Here is a 19,483-nt window from a genome sequence, read left to right as displayed (position 1 = left end):
AATAACTGTCAGCTAAACAGGAGAGAATACAAATGAGACGCACCATCACTTCATATTGAGGACCCAGTTTGCTTTGCCACTTCTCCTTCAGTGTTTTCTTCTCTTCATCAGACAATTTACAAACTGAAACAAAATTTCAAAGTGTCACACAGCTAATAAAAAAATGACAAGATGACTACAAATTTGGAAAGACAATGCAGGCAAACCAAAAAAAAAAAAAAAACCTTTAAGGAACATTCTGGGTTATTTACAGCTTAATGTCTATGGACAGTACTTCTTTTTTTGCGACATGCTGTCGGTTACCATTGACCAGACAGCAGGGAATAAAAAAAAAAAAATCTAAATAAATAAAATGCTAACAATATAATGGTGCACAGTTAGGATATCACAATACATATATGTCTATCTTTTAAGGTTTAACATGGACAAAATGCTCGTCATGCCTTCTTTGTCAAAATTAAATAACAGTATTTTGAAGTAAAAGCATTTTTTGCAAGCAATTTCAGTATATTATAGTATATATTTTACCAGTGTACTAATAAACCATTTTTATGTACGAGTCAAAATGAGTGTTAATCAATTAGTCCATAGACATTAAAATTCAAATAACCTATAATTCACAATGTGTTCAGTTCTTACATGAGGACCAGTGGTTTCTATTCTCCATCTTGGACTGAAAATAACAGGCTTGCCTCGACTCAACTGAGGTTGTAGAAAGAACAAACAGAAACAGAAGCTGTTATTAGAATCAAATCAGGGCCACAAAGTTACTGAGACTTAACACAGAGAGTGAACAGAACTCATGAATCAAACACAGTGTGAATGAGTGTAAATAAACCGAAGTGACAAGAGTATCACTAACAGCACTCTCTGTTGAAGTTGAGGTCCCGGCGTTCAGTGTAGAAAACTTTCCCTAGGGGCAGAACTGGCCTTGGCTCAGCTAGACATGGAGGGAGTGGTGGGGGATCGAGACCCAGAGGGGTCAAGGGTCTCTGGGAGATTGTGGACATGGTGGGGGTTGTTTGCTTCTCAGATGGTGAGCCTTTTCTCAGAAGAGAGATCTCCACTTGTTGGCCAGTCATGTTCAGAATCTTTCCCGCTTTCTGTTTACTGCAGAACTGCCCATTCACCTGAACACGAACACACACGAACACACACACACACACACACACGTTCAGATATTGGAAGATTTGTCTTTCAATAAAAAAATAAATACTAGAATGTTAAGAAAAAAGTGCAAAACCTGTGATTTGTTACTCATTAGTTAGTATTATTCACAGTTATTGTACGTTATTGTTGTCTTATCCCTTTAGAAATGGGCAATATCCCTTATTTTCAGTACGATCTGATATCAAGTACTATAAGGCCAATAATTCAGATATTAAATGGAAAATATTTGCAACTTTTGAGGATAAAAAGGATAATTATAGCCATTTAACATTATATTTGACATCCATCCTTTATCATTTAAGGGGTCTAAACTGCTTCTGTTTTAGTTTATCATTAGCAACAATTATAGAACTGTTCAATCTTGCAATTTTTTCTCTCCAAAAAGCCATTATAATATCACATTTTTATTATAGTTTCACTTTTAGCTTCATCTTAATTTGGTGTAAAATAGCTCCAGATGATGTGTGTATGTCTTTCAGCATTTCTGTGTGTTAAGATAAATGGGTCCACTCTTAAACAACCTTTGGTTAACACAATTAATTTTTTCACTTCAAAGCATTGATTTTCATGCTAAATAACTCTAGCTACAACATCAATATTGAAAATATTGATACTTCAGGAATGTTCTACCCATGCCTAGATGCTTTATCCCCGTTTTACCACAAAGCAGGCATGACTTTTTCAGAAATATGACTAGTTTACATTGTAGTCACATTGTTTGTGGTCAATTTGACTTACATCATTTATGTAGAAAAATGTAATTAAGGAAATTACAATAAACAACAGACAGAAGTGTATTTCTACAGTATACTGTGCACCAGTCAGAGAATTGTATCATGTGAAAAGTCATTGAATTATTTATTACATAAGTTTCATATATGAGGTCTCTAAAACCCTAAACATAAGTAATGCAAACATTTTTATCAAAGATGTTTGAAGTGTGTTATGAGGCAAGTTCTCTTTATAATAAGCTCTCATTAGAAAAGTCATGAAGTATTAATCTAACACCCTACTGTTAAAGGTAGGGTAGGCAATTTCAAGCGGCTAGCATTAGCAAGTTAGCTTAGAAAACATGAGATCCCACCCTCCCTTCAGAGCGTCTCCAAAGCCACAACTCATTCAAAACACACGAACGCACACAGCATTGTCTGTGAAGCGTCACGAGAGACGCCGTTAAAATAACCTCATGTCTCAAAGCACATAACATTACAATACTAATGAATGTAAACAACTTTTAGTTATACCATCTGACTGCTGCAGATTAATTTAGTGTTGACATAGGAACGCATAAATCAGATTCTGAGGACATGACATCTCCGGGTAGAAAGTCACAGGTTACCATCTTGAAATTACGGTTATGACATGCCGGGAATGCAGCATAATCTCTTTGTTTTGGTTCAGGAACTGTAAAAGGCTAAAACTCTGCAGAGCCTTACGGAAGATGATGATGACGTGTGATGTCTGCACTTGGAGGGTGCGCGGAGGTATGGAAATACATATATTGACAGGGCTGTCAATATATGCATTTCCATACCTCCTCGGTATGATGGTATGATGCCATACCATAAGTCCTGAGACTTACTCAAATGATATATGTACATGTGTTAATATTTAGACCACTTCTATTATTGATTGTTTTCAGGGTGTAAAGAGAGTTTTAACCTGTATAACAAAAATTGTTTATACAAAAATTGCCTACCCTACCTTTAAGTATAACTTCAAGATAACAAAATGGCCTTAGGGTCTCTGAGACCCCAAACAGAACATGAGGGTTGGACTAATGACAGTAACACTGGTTGGAGTAACACAAATACAAACACAAAACAAGCAACAATGTAATTAATCTTACATAGTGCCACCATTTAGCCTAAAAGCAAACACTACAATGCAAACATCCCGTCACACAGTACTCCCACACACACCCACAAATTCAGCAACAACAGGATTAGTAATTGATTAGTAAAAACATTGGTTAAAACCATTAGAACTACTGTACTTTGCATGCACAGACAAGGAAATTAAAAATATCTAAAAAGATGTGAAAAATAAGATTTAATTTTGTAACTCACAGCAATGATGTGGTCTCCATCCTGATTCACTGCACTTCCTTTCAGAATGCTCTTTACTTCAAAACCACTGGCCTCTAAAACACCCATTGTTCATTTAATGGTCAACGTTCAACTTAGACTGAATGGGAAAATAATCTCTCATCTTACTGAAAGAGAACAGTATGAAATCATACCTTTGTCCAGGGTTTCCACAGATTTAGAGATGTTGATGCCAAGACCATGTTTGCTGTCATTGAATCTGATACTGAATTCTCTTTCATTTTGCTCTGCTAAACCCTGTAGAAGGATAATGTTTCATTAATTAATGGCTCATCATCAATTTATTATTAATTTGTATTTTTAAAGACATAATACAGTTTTTTTTGTGAAACACAAGAGAATTAAGGATTGTTACACATCTCTTTTTCATACAATGACAGTTCAGAGTGACCGTCAGCTTTAAAAAAAGACAAAAAAGCACCATAAATGTGGTGAGGGAGGAAGAATGCACATTAAACAGGTTACAAAAGACATAAAGGTGAGTAAATGATAACAGAACTTCTTTTTTATCTGGTTTTCCTTCTGTTAATATCAAAATGTACATATAGATGCATAGACACACGCACACAATTTTCTAAAAACATCACTTAGTACGATTCATAAGCTATTGTCCTCATGGGGACCAAAAAATGTCCCCACAAAGATAAGGATATTGGCATCTTTGTGGGGACATTTTGTCAGGACACACACACACACACACACACACACACACACACACACACACACACACACACACACACACACACACACACACACACACACACACACACACACACACACACACACACACACACACACACACACACACACACACACACACACACACACACACACACACACACACACACACACACACACACACACACAAGGGGGTTTTGCTATCCTTGTGAGGACATTCCATAGGCGTAATGGTAAAAATGGGAATTTATACTGTACAAACTGTATATTCTATCCCCTTACACTGCCCCTATCCCTAAACCTACCCCTTACAGGAGACATTCTGCATTTTTACATTTTCGAAAAAATATAATTTAGTATGTTTATTAACCCGTTCCCCTCATGGGGACCGCTGGCTGGTCCCCACAATGGAGGTGATTTCAGGTTTTACTATCCTTGTGGGGACATTTGGTTCCCACAATGTAATATAAACAAAAGCACACACACACACACACACACACACACACACACACACACACACACACACACGCACACACGATCAGAAGCATTCTGCACCTGTTTCTTCTGAGTGTCCTGTTGCTGGGCGATAGTAGGTGAGAGGTCACCATCAGTGGTTTCCCTGGCAATGATAAGTCTCACATGGGAACCAGCCAGACGGAGCTCGCGAGCCACTTCCTCACTGCCCATGGTGGACACGTCCACATCACCAATTCTGAGAAGAAGATCGCCGCTGCGCAATCTCCCGTCCTGTGTCCACAAACACACAACCACACGTCAAGGGATTTGCCCACACTCCTTTTAATTTTAATCTGTTTGTACAATCCAAATACAGTCATAAATTCGAGTGTATGTGTATCCATGACAATCCTCTCATACCCTTCCAGCTATACCATCAGGTAGGATGGTTTTAACCATGGTGCCAGTAGTCCTCCCTCCAACAATGCCGAAGCCCAGACCCGATCCGTCATTCTGCAACTCAATGTGATGAATTTGTCGAGGCTGCTGAACCAAATTTAAAATATAGCCATTTATTTGATAATATAGCCATTTTATAATAAGTCATTTTCCGTATAGCCAAATACCTTAGTTATAGCTACAAACAAAACAAAACTATTAAACATTTCCACCATTGTTGCCATTGAAAACATATACAATTAATTTAACAGATGTTGACCTTGTGTTCCTCATTAGCTGTGCATGTCACACTATATCGGGTAGGTTGTCAAAGTGGCACCTGCCATTAAGAGTCTATAATTTATTGGTTCCCATTCGAAGTGGAACTCATCACTGCATCATGGAGTTGATGCTAAGGGAACGTTTCTTGTAAGCCTGTTGCATGCCAATTTTGGCTACTGCAGTCATGTGATCTTGCAGGAGTATATAAGGGTGCCTAGAAAGAACGTCAGCTTCTTTGTCTTCAGGAACCCGTTGTTTGTCAGTGCATCTAATCTCCGTGTTAGTGGTTTGAAGTGAAAAAAAGATTGTCGAAGTTTAGGAGATGTGTCACGCCGTGTCCGAGATATATAAAGCCGGATGATGGCCACGATCTGTGAGTTATATGTCTTGGTTGCTCCGCACTGGGTTGCCTCAGCAGCAACGGGACCTGATCCATGGGGTGCAGATTGCTTGGCTCTCATACTCTTTAAAAAGAGCCAGGCATCTGCACCCCATGGATCAGGTCCCACTGCTGCTGAGGAAACCTGGTGACTGCGATCAGAGGTCACAAGTTGAGTTAGCTGATGAACTGGTTTATCCCTTTCTCAAGCATCACTGGCAGGTTCCCAGGGCAGACCCGGAAGCCCGCTCAGCGGCTTCTTCCGATCCGGCAATGGGTATGCTGTTGGCCCAATCTAGTTTTGAGGAGCTAGATGTTCTCCCTCACTTCCATATACAAGGAGCTAGGGGATGTAATGACCAGTGCCATGGCAAAGCTGAAGTTAGATTGGTCAGTTGAAAGAGTAGAATCTGCCCCAAGCAGTTTGGATGAGCGATTCCTTGTGGGTCATAAGCATCCCACCACTCCATTGAGCCTTTCTGATGATGTTATTTATAGGCTGTAGTAGCCAATCAAAATTTCAGATTTTTAATCTCACACTTCTGAAACCCTTTACACATTCACAATACCAATTCAAAGGTTTGGGGTATATTTTTCAAAAAAAAGAAAAAGAAATGAATACTTCTATTCAGAATCAGGATGCATTATATTGATTAAAATAGGCAGTAAAGACTTCCACATTGTTACAAATGCTGTTCTTTTGTGAAGGATCATGTGACACTGAAGAGCGGAGTAATGCTTGCTTTGAATTCAGCTTTGCCATGACAGAAATAAATAACATTTAAAAAAATATTTTAAATAGATAGTTAATTTAAAGTTATAATATAAAAAAATTACAGTTTTTACTGTATTTTTTATTAAATAAATCCAGCACTACATAAGAGAATTCTTTCAAAAATATATAAAACAAATCTTACCAACTCCAAACTTTTGAACAGTACTGTATTATAATAGTCTTGCTAATAGGAGAAGGCTCCATTTTATCTTAATTGATTGACTCCCACCATTACTGGTAAATCTTTCAGTGGAGTACAGTCACATGAGACTCTGCTTTCACGGCAAACACCAATCCTGTCAACCTCACATAAAAAAGCTAATGTACAACATTTAAAACGTTAGATGTAATGCATTTGTGGTAATGTAATCAAATAACTGTGGATCAGTAACATATAAGCTGCGTGTCAAAGTGAGGCAGCTATAAGGCATAAGTATAAGATACAGTTTAGGATATGAAGCAAAATATGCTTCATAATCAGGCTATTTGACACATTCTGGGAAATTCAAAGATATAATAAAGATGAAAAAAAAAAAGCCTTACACTGAATTGTCCATCAAGGCCAGAGAGATTTTTGGGAAGAGTGTGGCTCATCTGTGGGGGGCTGAATGATGAGGTTGGTTCCCTGGCTATAGTTAAGGTTACCATGGAAGCAGCTTCCTGAAGAATCTGGACAGCTTGTTCCTGTGTTACCGAGGATTCAAACAGCTTGCCGTTCACTGCTAGAATCTGATCATCCTCATGGAGACGTCCATCGCTAAGACAGGAGAATGGGGTAAAGAATGGTTTCAAATCATCCTAAGCCCCCATCCAGAATAATACGATTCTAAGAAGTAAAGTTTAGTCAGTTTATACCTGTATGCTACAGAGTCTGGCTGAATCTTCTGTATGAAGATACCATGACCTCCACCGCCTTCAGTCTCCAAGCCAATAATGCTGATGCCTAAAGCACTTCCACCCTTCTCCAGATCAAAACTAAGCACAGACCGACCCTGAAAGAGCAATAAATACATGGGATAAGAAAGAATGTATTCAATCTGTTGGTTTTAGGAGATAGTAATATCTGGTTTTAGTATTAAAAGTATGCATGATAACGTATCACGGCAGGATGAGAGGATGTTTAGGGTGTTTAGAGGAACAGTACCTGGGCCATGGACTGCAGCACTGAATTGTCCTCTGTGATGCAAGGGGCAAAAGTCATATGATTGGAGGATCGACATCGGTCATAGTGGCGCTGGGCCGAGAGGTAAGAATCTCTGTATCTCAGAGTGCATGAGGGGTGGGACGTTCTCACACCATCTGCATCATCACTCATAGACTGAGGAGGCGGCGTTCTGGGGGAAGCCTGTACAAACACACAGCTAGAGTGATGTAGGTAGCTGGGTTGCACCAGCATTTTGCAAGGCCTTACTGGGATGTAAAAATTCACACTATTAAGACAGGATTTATCAGATTAGATGGTGTTTATCTTTACTGATCCTTGTGCACTTTAGTATTATCTTCTTTAACGTCACTATCAATGGTAATAATTACAATTGAGTATAAACAATGATAGACAAGGAAACACAATATAGATCAAAATGATCATGAAATATAAAAATAGTGTATTTACAATAAAATACTGATAAAACATTTAAAAATTGCCATTAAAAGGTTTGGGGCGAGTAACATTGCATTAGACATTGCATTTCGGTTCGCGTACCTACCCCGAAAGTGATAAAATAAAATAAAATTCTGTATCAAAATGTATAGGCAAGACAAGTTTGTTTAGGTATGGTTTGTAGGGAATTACAAACCTGCGCACATATATTCAAGCGCTCATAAATATAGAATAATTTTTTCATGCGCACGTGAGCACCATTAGCGTTTCTCACAGGTTTGTGATTAAAGTCTGTTTAGAGAGAACGGTGTCGTCTTAGCGGCCCCTAATTTAATAACAAATGATAATTTCGACGGAAGTGAATCAATCAAAACTAACTTTAGCTGGAAAATAACATTATTCAAGAACCGCTATAAAGCCAAAACAATCTGTTACCTTACATTTATCTCTGTAAAGCTGCTTTGAAACAATCTACATTGTTAAAAGCGCTATATAAATGAAGATGACTTGACTAGACTGATCAGAAGTGACAGAAAATACTTTTATAACGTTACAAAAGATTTCCATTTCAAATAAATGTTGTTCTTTTGATCTTTCTATTCATCAAAGAATCATATCACAGTTTCTTGAAAAATATTAAGCAGCAAAAGAAATGTTCTTGAGCAACAAATCAAAATATTAAAATGATTTCTGAGGTATCCTGTGACACTAAGGACGGGAGTAATGGCTAAATTAATTTTTATTTATTTTTTACTGTATTTTTGATCAAATAAACAGCTCTGGTGAGCATAAGAGACTTCTTTCACAAACATAAAAAATCTTACTGACCCCAAACTGACGGTAGTGTACTTTTGAATAAAAATTTGTATCAGTTTAGGGGCAACGTAACAAAGAAAGTGCAGTGATTAGATCAGCTTCTTGCGTAGAACCGCTAACAGCTCAGTTTTTCACATAATGTTCCCTCAAAATATAAACAAGTGTAAATGTGAACATTGTAACATACGTCTAAATGATCGAAGTCTGTCGGGTATAGCATTAGTTCATTATTGTAATTCAGTCAGTTTGCCAACCAACTGTTTATTCCAACCTGGTCGGTAGTTGCGTATATATTTAATTTAAAGATGGGGTTTACATTTCAGTGTTTCAAGTTTAATGGTGCAAAGCACAAATATTTAGTGGTGCGCAAACCAGTGCCATCGCTAAAATTGATTTAAAAAATAATGTTATTTCTTGGAGGTTTCCAGTTACTGACTTTTAGCTAGTGTTGCAGACTAAAACGCCTGCAGGGCATTTCTGTCACTTTCTATTTGTTGTGTCGCGGTCAGGTTTAACATAGTAAATGATCTTAATTAAAATGTAAAAAAATGCAGATTTGTTTCTGCAAAGGTCATGTTTAGGGGTAGGGAAAAGAAAATCCATAGCTCAGTATAAAAAAAAGAGATGTCAATGGAAAGTCTCCACCATTACAGAAACGTGTGTGACTTGTTGACCCCTGCCTCTCTCTCCTTTCAGCACAGATTAATTGGTCAGCTCAGGTAAGTAGCTTATACAACCCCAGTTTGGTCCCTGCTGCTGTTTCAAAGAATCATCTCTCTAAATACATCAGACACAATATACACAAACACAGACACTTACCAAGCATATGCTACGCAATTAGACTAAATATACAAATATACGTTTTGATTTAGAATTAATACATTGCGTACATTGTATAAATTGTATATTTTGTTAAAATGCATTTTTATGATTCTTAAGGTACTCAATCTCTAGTTCCAGTTCATTAATTCACCGAATAAATAGTTTGTCAACCAAAAAGCCAAAAGACAAATATTATGGATGTCAAGTTTTGCCTGTGTTAGTTACCATGGACACTCATTTACATTCATACCTGTTAGTCTTTGGGTTAATCATCATTGTGTATTTAACTAATTTTTTCCAGTTTTTTGTCTGGTATGGCTTGTGTGTCATGATTACACGCCGTTAGGTTGCCTTTTTTCCCATGGACTATTTGAGTTTGTTTGACCAAACACTTTTGTTTTGAATCTTTTGCATCATGATCATCTTGCTTGAGACGCAATGCATGCATCATCTTGCAATGGATATTTCAGAAAGATGGCAAAAACTAATGTACAAAAATAAAGGCATTTTATGGCTGACCATATGGCACAACAGCAGGATAACAGCACAGCTGGCAACTCTGGTTTTATTTCTGCTCAATTATAATTAAAAACAATAATTAAAATAAGTGTTTGAAATATATATTTGTTGTTTGATTTCAGCTAGTTTCCTTTATATTTAATAGCCTTGTTACATTTGTTCACAAACACGTGTGTGAGAAAACTAGCCTATTACATCAAAGAATGTAGCAAGACAGGAAGTGATAAGCTTGATTAAAGAATGACTCATAAACAACTTAATATAAAGCTTATGATTATCCATGGCAAGTGGCCTGACCAATGCACAATAAGCACGAGGATTATCTGATTTATAGTTTTGCTGAAGTAGCTACATCTCATGGTATATTAGTACACCCATAAACATGCAGTTTTTCATGACAAACGGCCAGTTTAGAGCTTCATTTATTGGAGTCGCTCATCTGGCGTCTGCTGCTCCTCTCATTTTGGCCTGCTAGAAGATTCCAACAAAATCAATTGTAGTTGTACCGAATAAATCTCAATGTAACATCTACTGCGTCCATTTTTATGATTTCTGAGAAGCTAAATTACCTGAGCTGCTCTTTGAAAACTTGGGCTGACACAGGCTGCTTTCAAAGGAATATTTCCCATCATTATCCTGCACAGTAACACACTCAGAGACACAAATAGACACCTAATTCACATATTGTGAAACCAGACCACCTTTCAGACTCATCACTCTATCCTTGAATAACCTCTCACGCCTCCTACTCATATCTTCGGGGTTTCTTTGACCTCTTTATGCTCTGGAGATGCAGCCCCCTAGGTCATTATGGTTATTACACTGAGAAGAGTAAAATATGTAAAATACAAGCTCAACTAGTCAATGCATTCAACTATTCTTACAGGAATATTCAGAGACCCAATACATGTTATGCTCTATTGACAGCATTTGTGGGAGAATGATGATGACTTGCAACTCATTTTATTACAAACATAAGAAAAAAAATCAATATGGCACTTCTAATGAAAGTGATTTGAATTATTAATTTTCTAAAAGCACTTACAGTATAGGTATTTAAATTTGTCCAGTGACACTGTAAAAATGCATCATCTCAAACGGAAACCGTGCCATCTGGAATTCCATGAGAAGGACGTAAAAGACTAAACATTTATTTACATGGATATTGCATCGAATTCAAGTTTGTTAGACTTTGAACAGGAAAATTTACTGTGTTGACCCGTATAAAGCTGCATACTTTAAAAAGTGACCTATGAGTGAGTGATGTTTCATGTATTACTACACGATTGGCTTGCAAAATTTTGAATAAATTTAGTTGATGTGACTCTTCCGTTTATTATTTGAGCTGTTAAAATTAGCAGTTTTTACAGTTGATGGCATTCCATTGTCATTGCAACAAAGCTGTAAAAAATGGGTATATCTTTACTCAGAAAAGGTTATTCATCTTTTTTTTTTCACACTAAAATTATAATATTGAAAAAACATGAATATTGTTTATGTGTTGTCATTAGATGTACTATTGAATTAAGATGTACTATTGTATTTTGCCTCCATGTATATTTCCATTGTTTTTGCAGCACTGTCATCCGGATTTTTTTCTTTTTCTTTTAAATAAAAGGAGGGACATTACACCACAAATGGTGTCCATCGAGCTTGGCATGTAATGAACCCGAAATATTCCTTTAAGACAGGTTTGCATCATGTTTTATTTCAACTAAGAATAGACCCCGAGCCAGACATGATGTAGAAAGACAAGCTGTGAATCAAAGCGCTGTTTGCATCAGGGAATATCTGAAATGATGCTGGAATGTACACGTCCATTTTCTAAAGCATTTATACACCGTAAATGCTTTATAAAGTGGACTTGCATAAAATTCAATTTCAAGTAATACTTCTGGAGTATCAGCATAAAATATACTTTTGTTGAATGCACTTCATATCTAGGTAAGGATTAATTATGATAATGAAAGAGACAGAGGTTAGCGGTGTGGTTATAATTATGCCATTATTATCAGCCAATCAGATTTAAGAACTACAATCATATGTTTCTTCTAATTTGACACAATGTGATCATGAGAAATGTATTTACATGGTTTAATAATAATGCACTTTATTTAATTTTTAAATTACTATATGATGGTAAAGCCCACTGCTGCAACAACGTGTGCCTGATTGTTGTTGTTGTTGTTGTTGTTCTCTGACCTGTTGTTGCTGATGCTGTTGTCCAGTCTCTTGCATGATGAGTATCTGATGGAACAGAGGACTCTGTAAGACACTCTTGAGCAGACTGAGTTTTTCCTCAGCAGGCAGTTCTCCCCTCTTCTTCAGCCTCTGCTGCAGACGCTCCACTGCCAGCAAAGCACGCTGTGTGTCTATACACACACACATAAATATATTAATGACATGGAGGACACATGCAATGACATTAGCTCTATACCTCACACGGGAGTGTGTATAACAAGCTGCGTTTAATATACCGATGATGAACTCGGATTGAATGACACACACAATGGCTAAAAATAATAGTGTGTTAAGGTTTCATACATACCCATCATTTTCAATTAGTTGAGTAGCCTATTGAATTACCACCACTCTCTTTCTGACATCTGCATAAAGAGAAGCAAATTAACATCAGACACAATGTCAATCAAACTCTTGAACATATTCAAGATACAAATCAACACAAACAAACAGATTTGTCACTTTCTCATCCTCAAGAGGGACTTACGTGGATTGCAGCATCTTAATCACTAACTGGCAAGCACATGCACACCTGACAGTCCTTACCTGTGACGTTTGGCAGGAAGTGAGAGTGACGCAATTCGCCAGTCTTTGTAAGCGATGACAGGCTTTATGAATTGTACTGACGGTTTACTTCATATCTCGCTGATGCTCTGATAACGCCAGCTGTAATCTGTTATTCATGCTGATGTAATCTGGGTTGGAGTCTCGCGCCTCTACGGGAGGTTCTCGCGGTCGACACGCGCTCATCATGTACTGCGCGAGCGCTCGTGTTTGCGCTGCGCTGCTCCGGTAATGCGCTTACCGGGGAAGCTTAGCAGCTGTAAACGGACTTAAACTGTGAACGACGGTAATTACCCGGGACAGATGTCCTTACAACCTACCTGATAGGGCTTTAAGCGCCTGGTGGTGGGCGGTGTTGTGCACAACAATAGTAACTAAGGGAAAACAAAGCAGGAGGGTTATTTTTAAACGGGCGAATCACAGTGAAGCGGATTGATGTGTGATAGATGTGTAAATACGAAAATAAATATGTAAATACAGCAGTAGCCTATAGTTCTCGACTCAACCAGGTGGCCTAAGCAAACTTCCAATGGGGTCCCAGAAAAGTTATAGCCATAGCTACCCGCTATTGCAATCCAGCATTTTATTCCCCCCCTCAAAATACATTGGCAAGTGTGTAAAGTTACACGAAGGTGTATAATATATTCAATATAGCATTAACTAATTTAAGGTACAAATTATTTTGAGATTTTATGGAGTGAGGGAGCACAAATTATCAAAACAAAAGTTAGGCTATTACAAGTTAAACGAACAGAAATCGTCTGTGAGTGAGAAGGTAACCATAGAAACAGATGCTCGATTGTCTGCATCTGATGGATCATATGCATAAGTCTATATCCTAGGCTACTTTCATTATTTATTATTATAGATTTACACCTTACAAATATATCGCAAAAATCGTTGTGTTTAGAACGTGTTCGCATTAGTAGCCTATACTAGCCTATAGCAACCTCATGGCGGACAAAAAGGGAAGGTGATCAATAGGTTTGCTACATCCATCATATAATTTAAAAATATCTCATAAATAAATAATTGTGATTTTAAAACAAGTCTGTTATAAGAGTAGGTGTCATATATGTGGGTTCTACGATAGCAAAAAATAGGCTAGATAAAATCAGCATGTTATGGTTCAGGTGTAACTGACAGGTGCGATATGCCGTTCCTTGAATGTTTTATCGCTTGCTGTCTATCAGTCGTCATTCGTTTCGTTCTCTCTCTAAAGATCAATATGCTGATTTCTCACCGCACATTTACCTTCAGATCAACAGGTTCCCCCCGCAGCTCTTTCGCGGACGTCTCATCGGATGACGATCAAAAGCCCAGGTTCTCTTTTAAACATTTTCGAATGTTGAAAGTCGCATTAGAGGCATCCAACATTATTTCGACAGCCTAGGGTTTGCGTGAGAGTGATTACCGACTGTCAGCGCGCATGTCCGCGATGCGCCTTTGATGCTCGTGAGTTTAATGTAAATGGATGCCCAGGCCTCTCCCCCCTCATTTAATGAAATAACACAGACATCAGCTCGCATTACTGCTGCTCATGAGAGACATTAATAAGTCTATGTCCACAAAATAAAATTCGCCAATGTGTTATTTTAAAGGCTATCAGGCCTTACTGAAACCGATATGAGCCAATGCCAACCTATATATGTTTAAATTAATTAATATCTTGGTTTAATTGTAGGCTAATTATGAATATTAAATAGACCTAACTGCACGACTACACGAAAAAGGTTAATTGTGTCCCTCATAATTGGCATATAGCTAGGCTACCCAACATGAACTGACTTTAATAACAAAAAATATTCAGAAAGTATCAATGCCCCCCCCCCCCCCCCCCTTTTTTTTTTAGTTGCAGCCATGCTGAAATATTTTAAAAGAAAATCACATCAGTGGACACTCCATGACACAAACAAAACAGATTTGTGATAACTTAGTGAATTTATTATAAAGACAAACTGAAATTGACAAAAGGATATATTCAGACCCTGAAATGTATTTGGGTGTAACCGATTTCTCGTTTCTACTCTGTAATTGGAGTGTAGTGGCAAATTCAATTGGACATAATTTAGAAAGGCACACATTTGTCCTGTCCACATATAGCCTATAATATTGTCAGGTGTGTGTCAATGCATATAATGCTATTTTTTATTGTCTTTTTTAATTCTTCTTTTTAACTCTCCATGTAGATACATTTCCAAAATAGATATTTGGAAATACAAGCCAAATTTTTGTACTTTATAACAGCCTTTTATAAGGCTTTAAGTTGTGTCACTGAGCAGCATCAATGCTGCTACCATCACAGCTCCTCCTTATAAAAATTATGTAGGCCTAAAGAAAATTCCATGAATAAAAATATCATGAAGAGATACATTAAAATTCCATAAATAATCCTCCTCCTTTCAGGATGTGAACACTTCAAGAACAAATAATTGTATAGTGTCTTTTAAAATAACGTTATCTTATGGTTTGTTACATTTGTCAGTATAAAATTATCTTAAAATGCATCTCAAACCTGCCAAGATTTTGTACATTAGAGTGATTATTAAAAACTGGATGTTAGTACAACTATCGTCATTACATTTTCTTTCTTTAAAAAAAACACGTAGTGCAATGACCTCGAACAAGCACAAGACAATGGCTAAATGTCAACATGTTACCTTTTTAGACTTTATTTGATCATGTATATCGCCACATTTAATTTAGCTTAAGACGGCAAATTGTAGTTTATTACGCAAAATGTAGGCTATACCCATGCCTACTTTTAAGCTTTTAAAACGGACTTTAAAAAACACATTTCAAAATGGCACACTGCACTTATTTCGCTGAATGACAATGACCCCGCAGGTGATAGGAAGGTCGACCCTTCACTGCTGTGCTGTGCGCGCTCTCGGCCACCAGAGCGTGCTCAAGTCCTCCCGTCATCCCAGCTCCAGATTCACCGCCCCTCTCTTATCCTCCCTTTCTTTCTTTTCCCCTCCCACCCTCCATCCTTGAATCAAGCATCACTTTGCTTCCAAATTGGCTTGTCATTTTCTCTCGGCGCTCGTTCCCTAGCTGTCGGGTCGAATGGACGATCTAGCGATGGACTGGCGCTGATCTCGCGGATTGTTCTATCGCTGGACCCACTCTGCGCATTTTCCTCTTATTCCAGAAAAAAAAAAACACTGATCGGGATACAACATTGGGCTCTGATAACCCGTGTCCACCACATATCCATTGGGTTTGGGGGACGAAGGATACTCGATACTGATCCTCACCGTGGGTCTTCGGGAAGCTTCAACCATCATAAAGGCGCACCTGGGAACGGAAGCTCAAAACATCATCTGCGTGTTTTATTCACACACGGACACACTGTCACGGGAATTAAGGAGCATTCTGAGATCATACAGCCCGATGCTGTGGAGCACATCCGGAGCTGACGATTATTCCAGTGCTTTATAAGATGCGGTAAGTCAATGCTTTTAAACGTGGTGACGTTATTTCTTAAGGGCCAATAAATCAATAACCGATGGACGTTTGAGTGGCAGTGGCAGTGAGATGCTATAGTTTACACTCAGCAAACTCTCCATATCCTAGCACAGCTGAATTATGTCGTGTGTGTGTGTGTGTGTGTGTGAGAGAGAGGGGCTTTGGACACAGGATGCTTTTTGCCGTGTGTCGTGCGTGGTGTTTTAATGGGCGTCGGTGCGCGCGCGCGCGTGTTTGAGTGTACAAGTCGCTGCCTTCAGCTCTTGTCTTGACGTTTCGAAACGATAATTTAATTTGTTTATAACAGGCAGGGTGCCGCAAATGACATTATATGGAAGGCATATCTTCACAGCATCCCTTCAGCATTTATAGGAGAAGAAGATTATCAACGTCGACTTAGTGCCAGCGGACTGTCTTTCTCTAAATGCATGTGTGTGTGTGTGTGTGTGTGTGTGTGTAACAGGAGATGCGTTGGTATGAGATAATCTAAAAGAAAAAAAGGAAAGCATCTTCAAAATAAACAGCCTTGTAAACATCAACAGCGATCATGCAACTAAACACCGTCAGATCACTAGAGAGATCATATGACCTTGATTCATTCACTAATAAAGACACATCTGCTATTCATGTCAACCTGATGTCATGAAAATTGCAGTAGCCTATACACACTGGATCATCATACAATCATACAGGATTGTTTGCTGTTTGCCAATATAGATTATTGAAATTATAACTTGAGTCAACTGACTTTATTTTTAAGTGATAGTGATAGATATTAAGTGATAGTTGATCTCATGTGGATGACCCATTTTAAGAGGGAAAAGATCAGTCTCTGTATTCTACTGATTGCAATACATTCATCATTCATATCTGGTTTGAAATGGAAAAGACAGAGACAGGAAGAATGGACAGATTACTTTACAGGCAAGGCTTTTGAAGTCACAACCAATACAATACAATACAATACAATACAATACAATACAATACAATGTTTATTGTAGCACGTTTAAAACAACCGAGGTTGACCAAAGTGATGCACAGAGTGTACAAGAAGAACACAGCAATATCACACATAAACAGTAAACACATAAATCAGAGAATCAGGGAATATTAAATTCCTGTGAGAATAAATATGTTTTTAAGAGTAGATTTAAAAATGTATATAGTTGGGGCAGTTCTAATAAGCCGGTAGAATATTCCATAACTGAGGTCCAAGCTACAGCAAAAGCACGATCACCTCTATTTTTGAGTTTAGTCCTGGGAACATGAAGTAATTCAGAATCTCACCGGACCTGTTTGGTTGGATTTTGCATAATCTGTTTAGTGTAGTATAATTGTTGTATGACATAAAATTAGAGGTTTGAGTCCAGGCCTTGCCCTGAGTCCATCTCTGAACTTAATAAACTCAGAATTAATCAGAGGATTAGTTATGAGCAGACAGAAGTAAAAAAAAACATCAGGTGTAGAAAACATTTCCATTCCAAATCTACATTTGGCACAAAATGACACATTAAAGGGAAAGTTCAGACAAAAGAAAAAGAAAATTCTGTCATCATTTACTTACCCTCATGTCGTTTTAAACCTGTATGACTTTCTTTCTTCGATGAGACGCCAAAGGAGATGTTAGGCTGGATGACAGCCTCAGTTCGCTTTCATTTTATGGAAAAGAGATGCAAGAGAAGTGAGCGCTGACTGAGGCTGTCAGTCCCTTACATTGTGCACAACATCTCCTTTTGTGTTCCACAGAAGAGAGAAAGTTAAACAGTTTTGGAGCAACATGAGAGTGTGTAAACGATGACAGAATTAGCATTTTCTAGGTGAACTGTCCCGTTACGTTTGATTTTGTCGCATTTTGTTGAATAATGTGAAGCATTTACTTACTAGCTTTTAGCTAGCAAGAAACAGTTGATAGTTTTTGATGTAACAATATATATTTTTTAATATTTGATGCTAGTGTATGACTTTAAATGCAAGATAACAGGTCAATTTAACAAACTTTTGCTGATGTCAGTGAAGGGTGAAGAGTGTTCATTTTGTGAAACTTAGTTTGAACAGCCATGTGTTGGTGCTAGCGGGTTTCTTTGGTCAAATGGGGCAATTTTAGATTCGTGTGAGTTTCTGTTTTCCATCAAGATGCTCCCTCTGTTCTCTTGTTTTGTCAGTGGGTGTTGTGCTGAATTTTGTAAATAGTTCACACGCAGGGTGGAGCTGGGCGGTTTGCTCTGTTTGCCTTGATGGGGGTGTTTTGTATTTCCACTGTGTGTCATTTCTGCACCACTAACATAACCAAATAGAATTGCAAAAATTAATGATTGTTTTCAAATAGATTTCAGCAAAACCACCGTCCACCCTCGGTCAGCTGAGCAGAGTCAGACTATTAGATTAAATAATGTGTATAATGGTGCATTCGGAACATTCTGTTAATGTTTTTGCAACGAAGGAAAGACGTTCTTAAAGGGAAAGTTCACACAAAAAATGAAAATTCTGTCATCATTTACTGACCCTCTTTCCACATCTGAATGACCTTCTTTCTTCTGTGGAACTTAAAAGAAGCTATTTTGAGAAATGATTTCTATACTAATATATATAATGGAAGTCAATGGTGACACAAACTGTTTGGTTACTAACATTCTTTGAAATATTTTATTTTGTGTTCTGCTGAAGAAATAAAGTCAAATGGGGTTGGCTTGGAAACCATAAGAGTGAGTAAATAATGACAGAATTGTCTTTTTTTGGGTGATCTATCCTTTTAAAACATCGATAAAACTGGATGTAACAGATCATTTTTCTGATCACAGTTTCATTTTCATGACATAATGGAAACAATATGAAAACATTCTTGTAACGTAAACCGCTTAGCTGGGTTTGTGTTTGTTGGTATATGTTTTGAATGTCACAGCATGGGTCAAAGTGTAATTTGCAACACTCACTCATTATCAAACAGAGGCCGGTGGGACACATACTCTGACAGATGCTTTCATCATCAAAGGGCGACAAGCACAGCGTGCAGGATGCCTCTCGCTTTGTGTTATGGGTTTGATTGCTCAATACACACACAAGCAGTGTTTTGTGGCTGCATGCTGATGTCATAGATCCCTGAATGAGTCCATGTACGCAATCTTTCACAACCGTTTGAATATAAACGTATTAAATGCAGCTCATTA

At 37.8% G+C, this 19,483-nt stretch overlaps 2 protein-coding genes across 3 annotated transcripts in view; one reads left to right on the top strand and one right to left on the bottom strand.

Annotated features, from left to right (window-relative positions):
* The window catches only part of LOC307000818 (multiple PDZ domain protein), a 42,839-nt gene extending 29,756 nt beyond the window's left edge, over positions 1 to 13,083 (bottom strand). The window contains exons 1-13 of the mRNA XM_079616694.1: positions 12,831 to 13,083; positions 12,592 to 12,649; positions 12,246 to 12,415; positions 7,431 to 7,631; positions 7,142 to 7,278; positions 6,830 to 7,043; positions 4,833 to 4,958; positions 4,512 to 4,703; positions 3,413 to 3,515; positions 3,240 to 3,313; positions 863 to 1,130; positions 640 to 702; positions 44 to 123 (exon numbers count right to left, since the gene is read on the bottom strand). Of these exons, the coding sequence (XP_079472820.1) occupies positions 44 to 123; positions 640 to 702; positions 863 to 1,130; positions 3,240 to 3,313; positions 3,413 to 3,515; positions 4,512 to 4,703; positions 4,833 to 4,958; positions 6,830 to 7,043; positions 7,142 to 7,278; positions 7,431 to 7,631; positions 12,246 to 12,415; positions 12,592 to 12,598 (1,635 nt within the window). The 5' untranslated portion in view covers positions 12,599 to 12,649; positions 12,831 to 13,083. The remainder of the gene's footprint in view (positions 1 to 43; positions 124 to 639; positions 703 to 862; positions 1,131 to 3,239; positions 3,314 to 3,412; positions 3,516 to 4,511; positions 4,704 to 4,832; positions 4,959 to 6,829; positions 7,044 to 7,141; positions 7,279 to 7,430; positions 7,632 to 12,245; positions 12,416 to 12,591; positions 12,650 to 12,830) is intronic.
* Positions 13,084 to 15,821: 2,738 nt separating this feature from the next.
* adgrl3.1 (adhesion G protein-coupled receptor L3.1) overlaps positions 15,822 to 19,483 on the top strand; it is a 115,559-nt gene continuing 111,897 nt past the window's right edge. The window contains exon 1 of one of the 2 annotated variants that reach the window (XM_079614720.1): positions 15,822 to 16,298. The gene's annotated coding sequence lies outside the window, so the exon portion shown is untranslated. The remainder of the gene's footprint in view (positions 16,299 to 19,483) is intronic. The other variant, XM_079614721.1, reaches the window with a different exon arrangement.

This window comes from Phoxinus phoxinus (genome assembly GCF_949152265.1).
Source record: "Phoxinus phoxinus genome assembly, chromosome: 6".
Classification (NCBI taxonomy): Eukaryota; Metazoa; Chordata; class Actinopteri; order Cypriniformes; family Leuciscidae; genus Phoxinus; species Phoxinus phoxinus.
The sequence above is the reverse complement of the archived record's forward strand: the minus strand, read 5'-3'. Positions and strand labels throughout refer to the sequence as shown.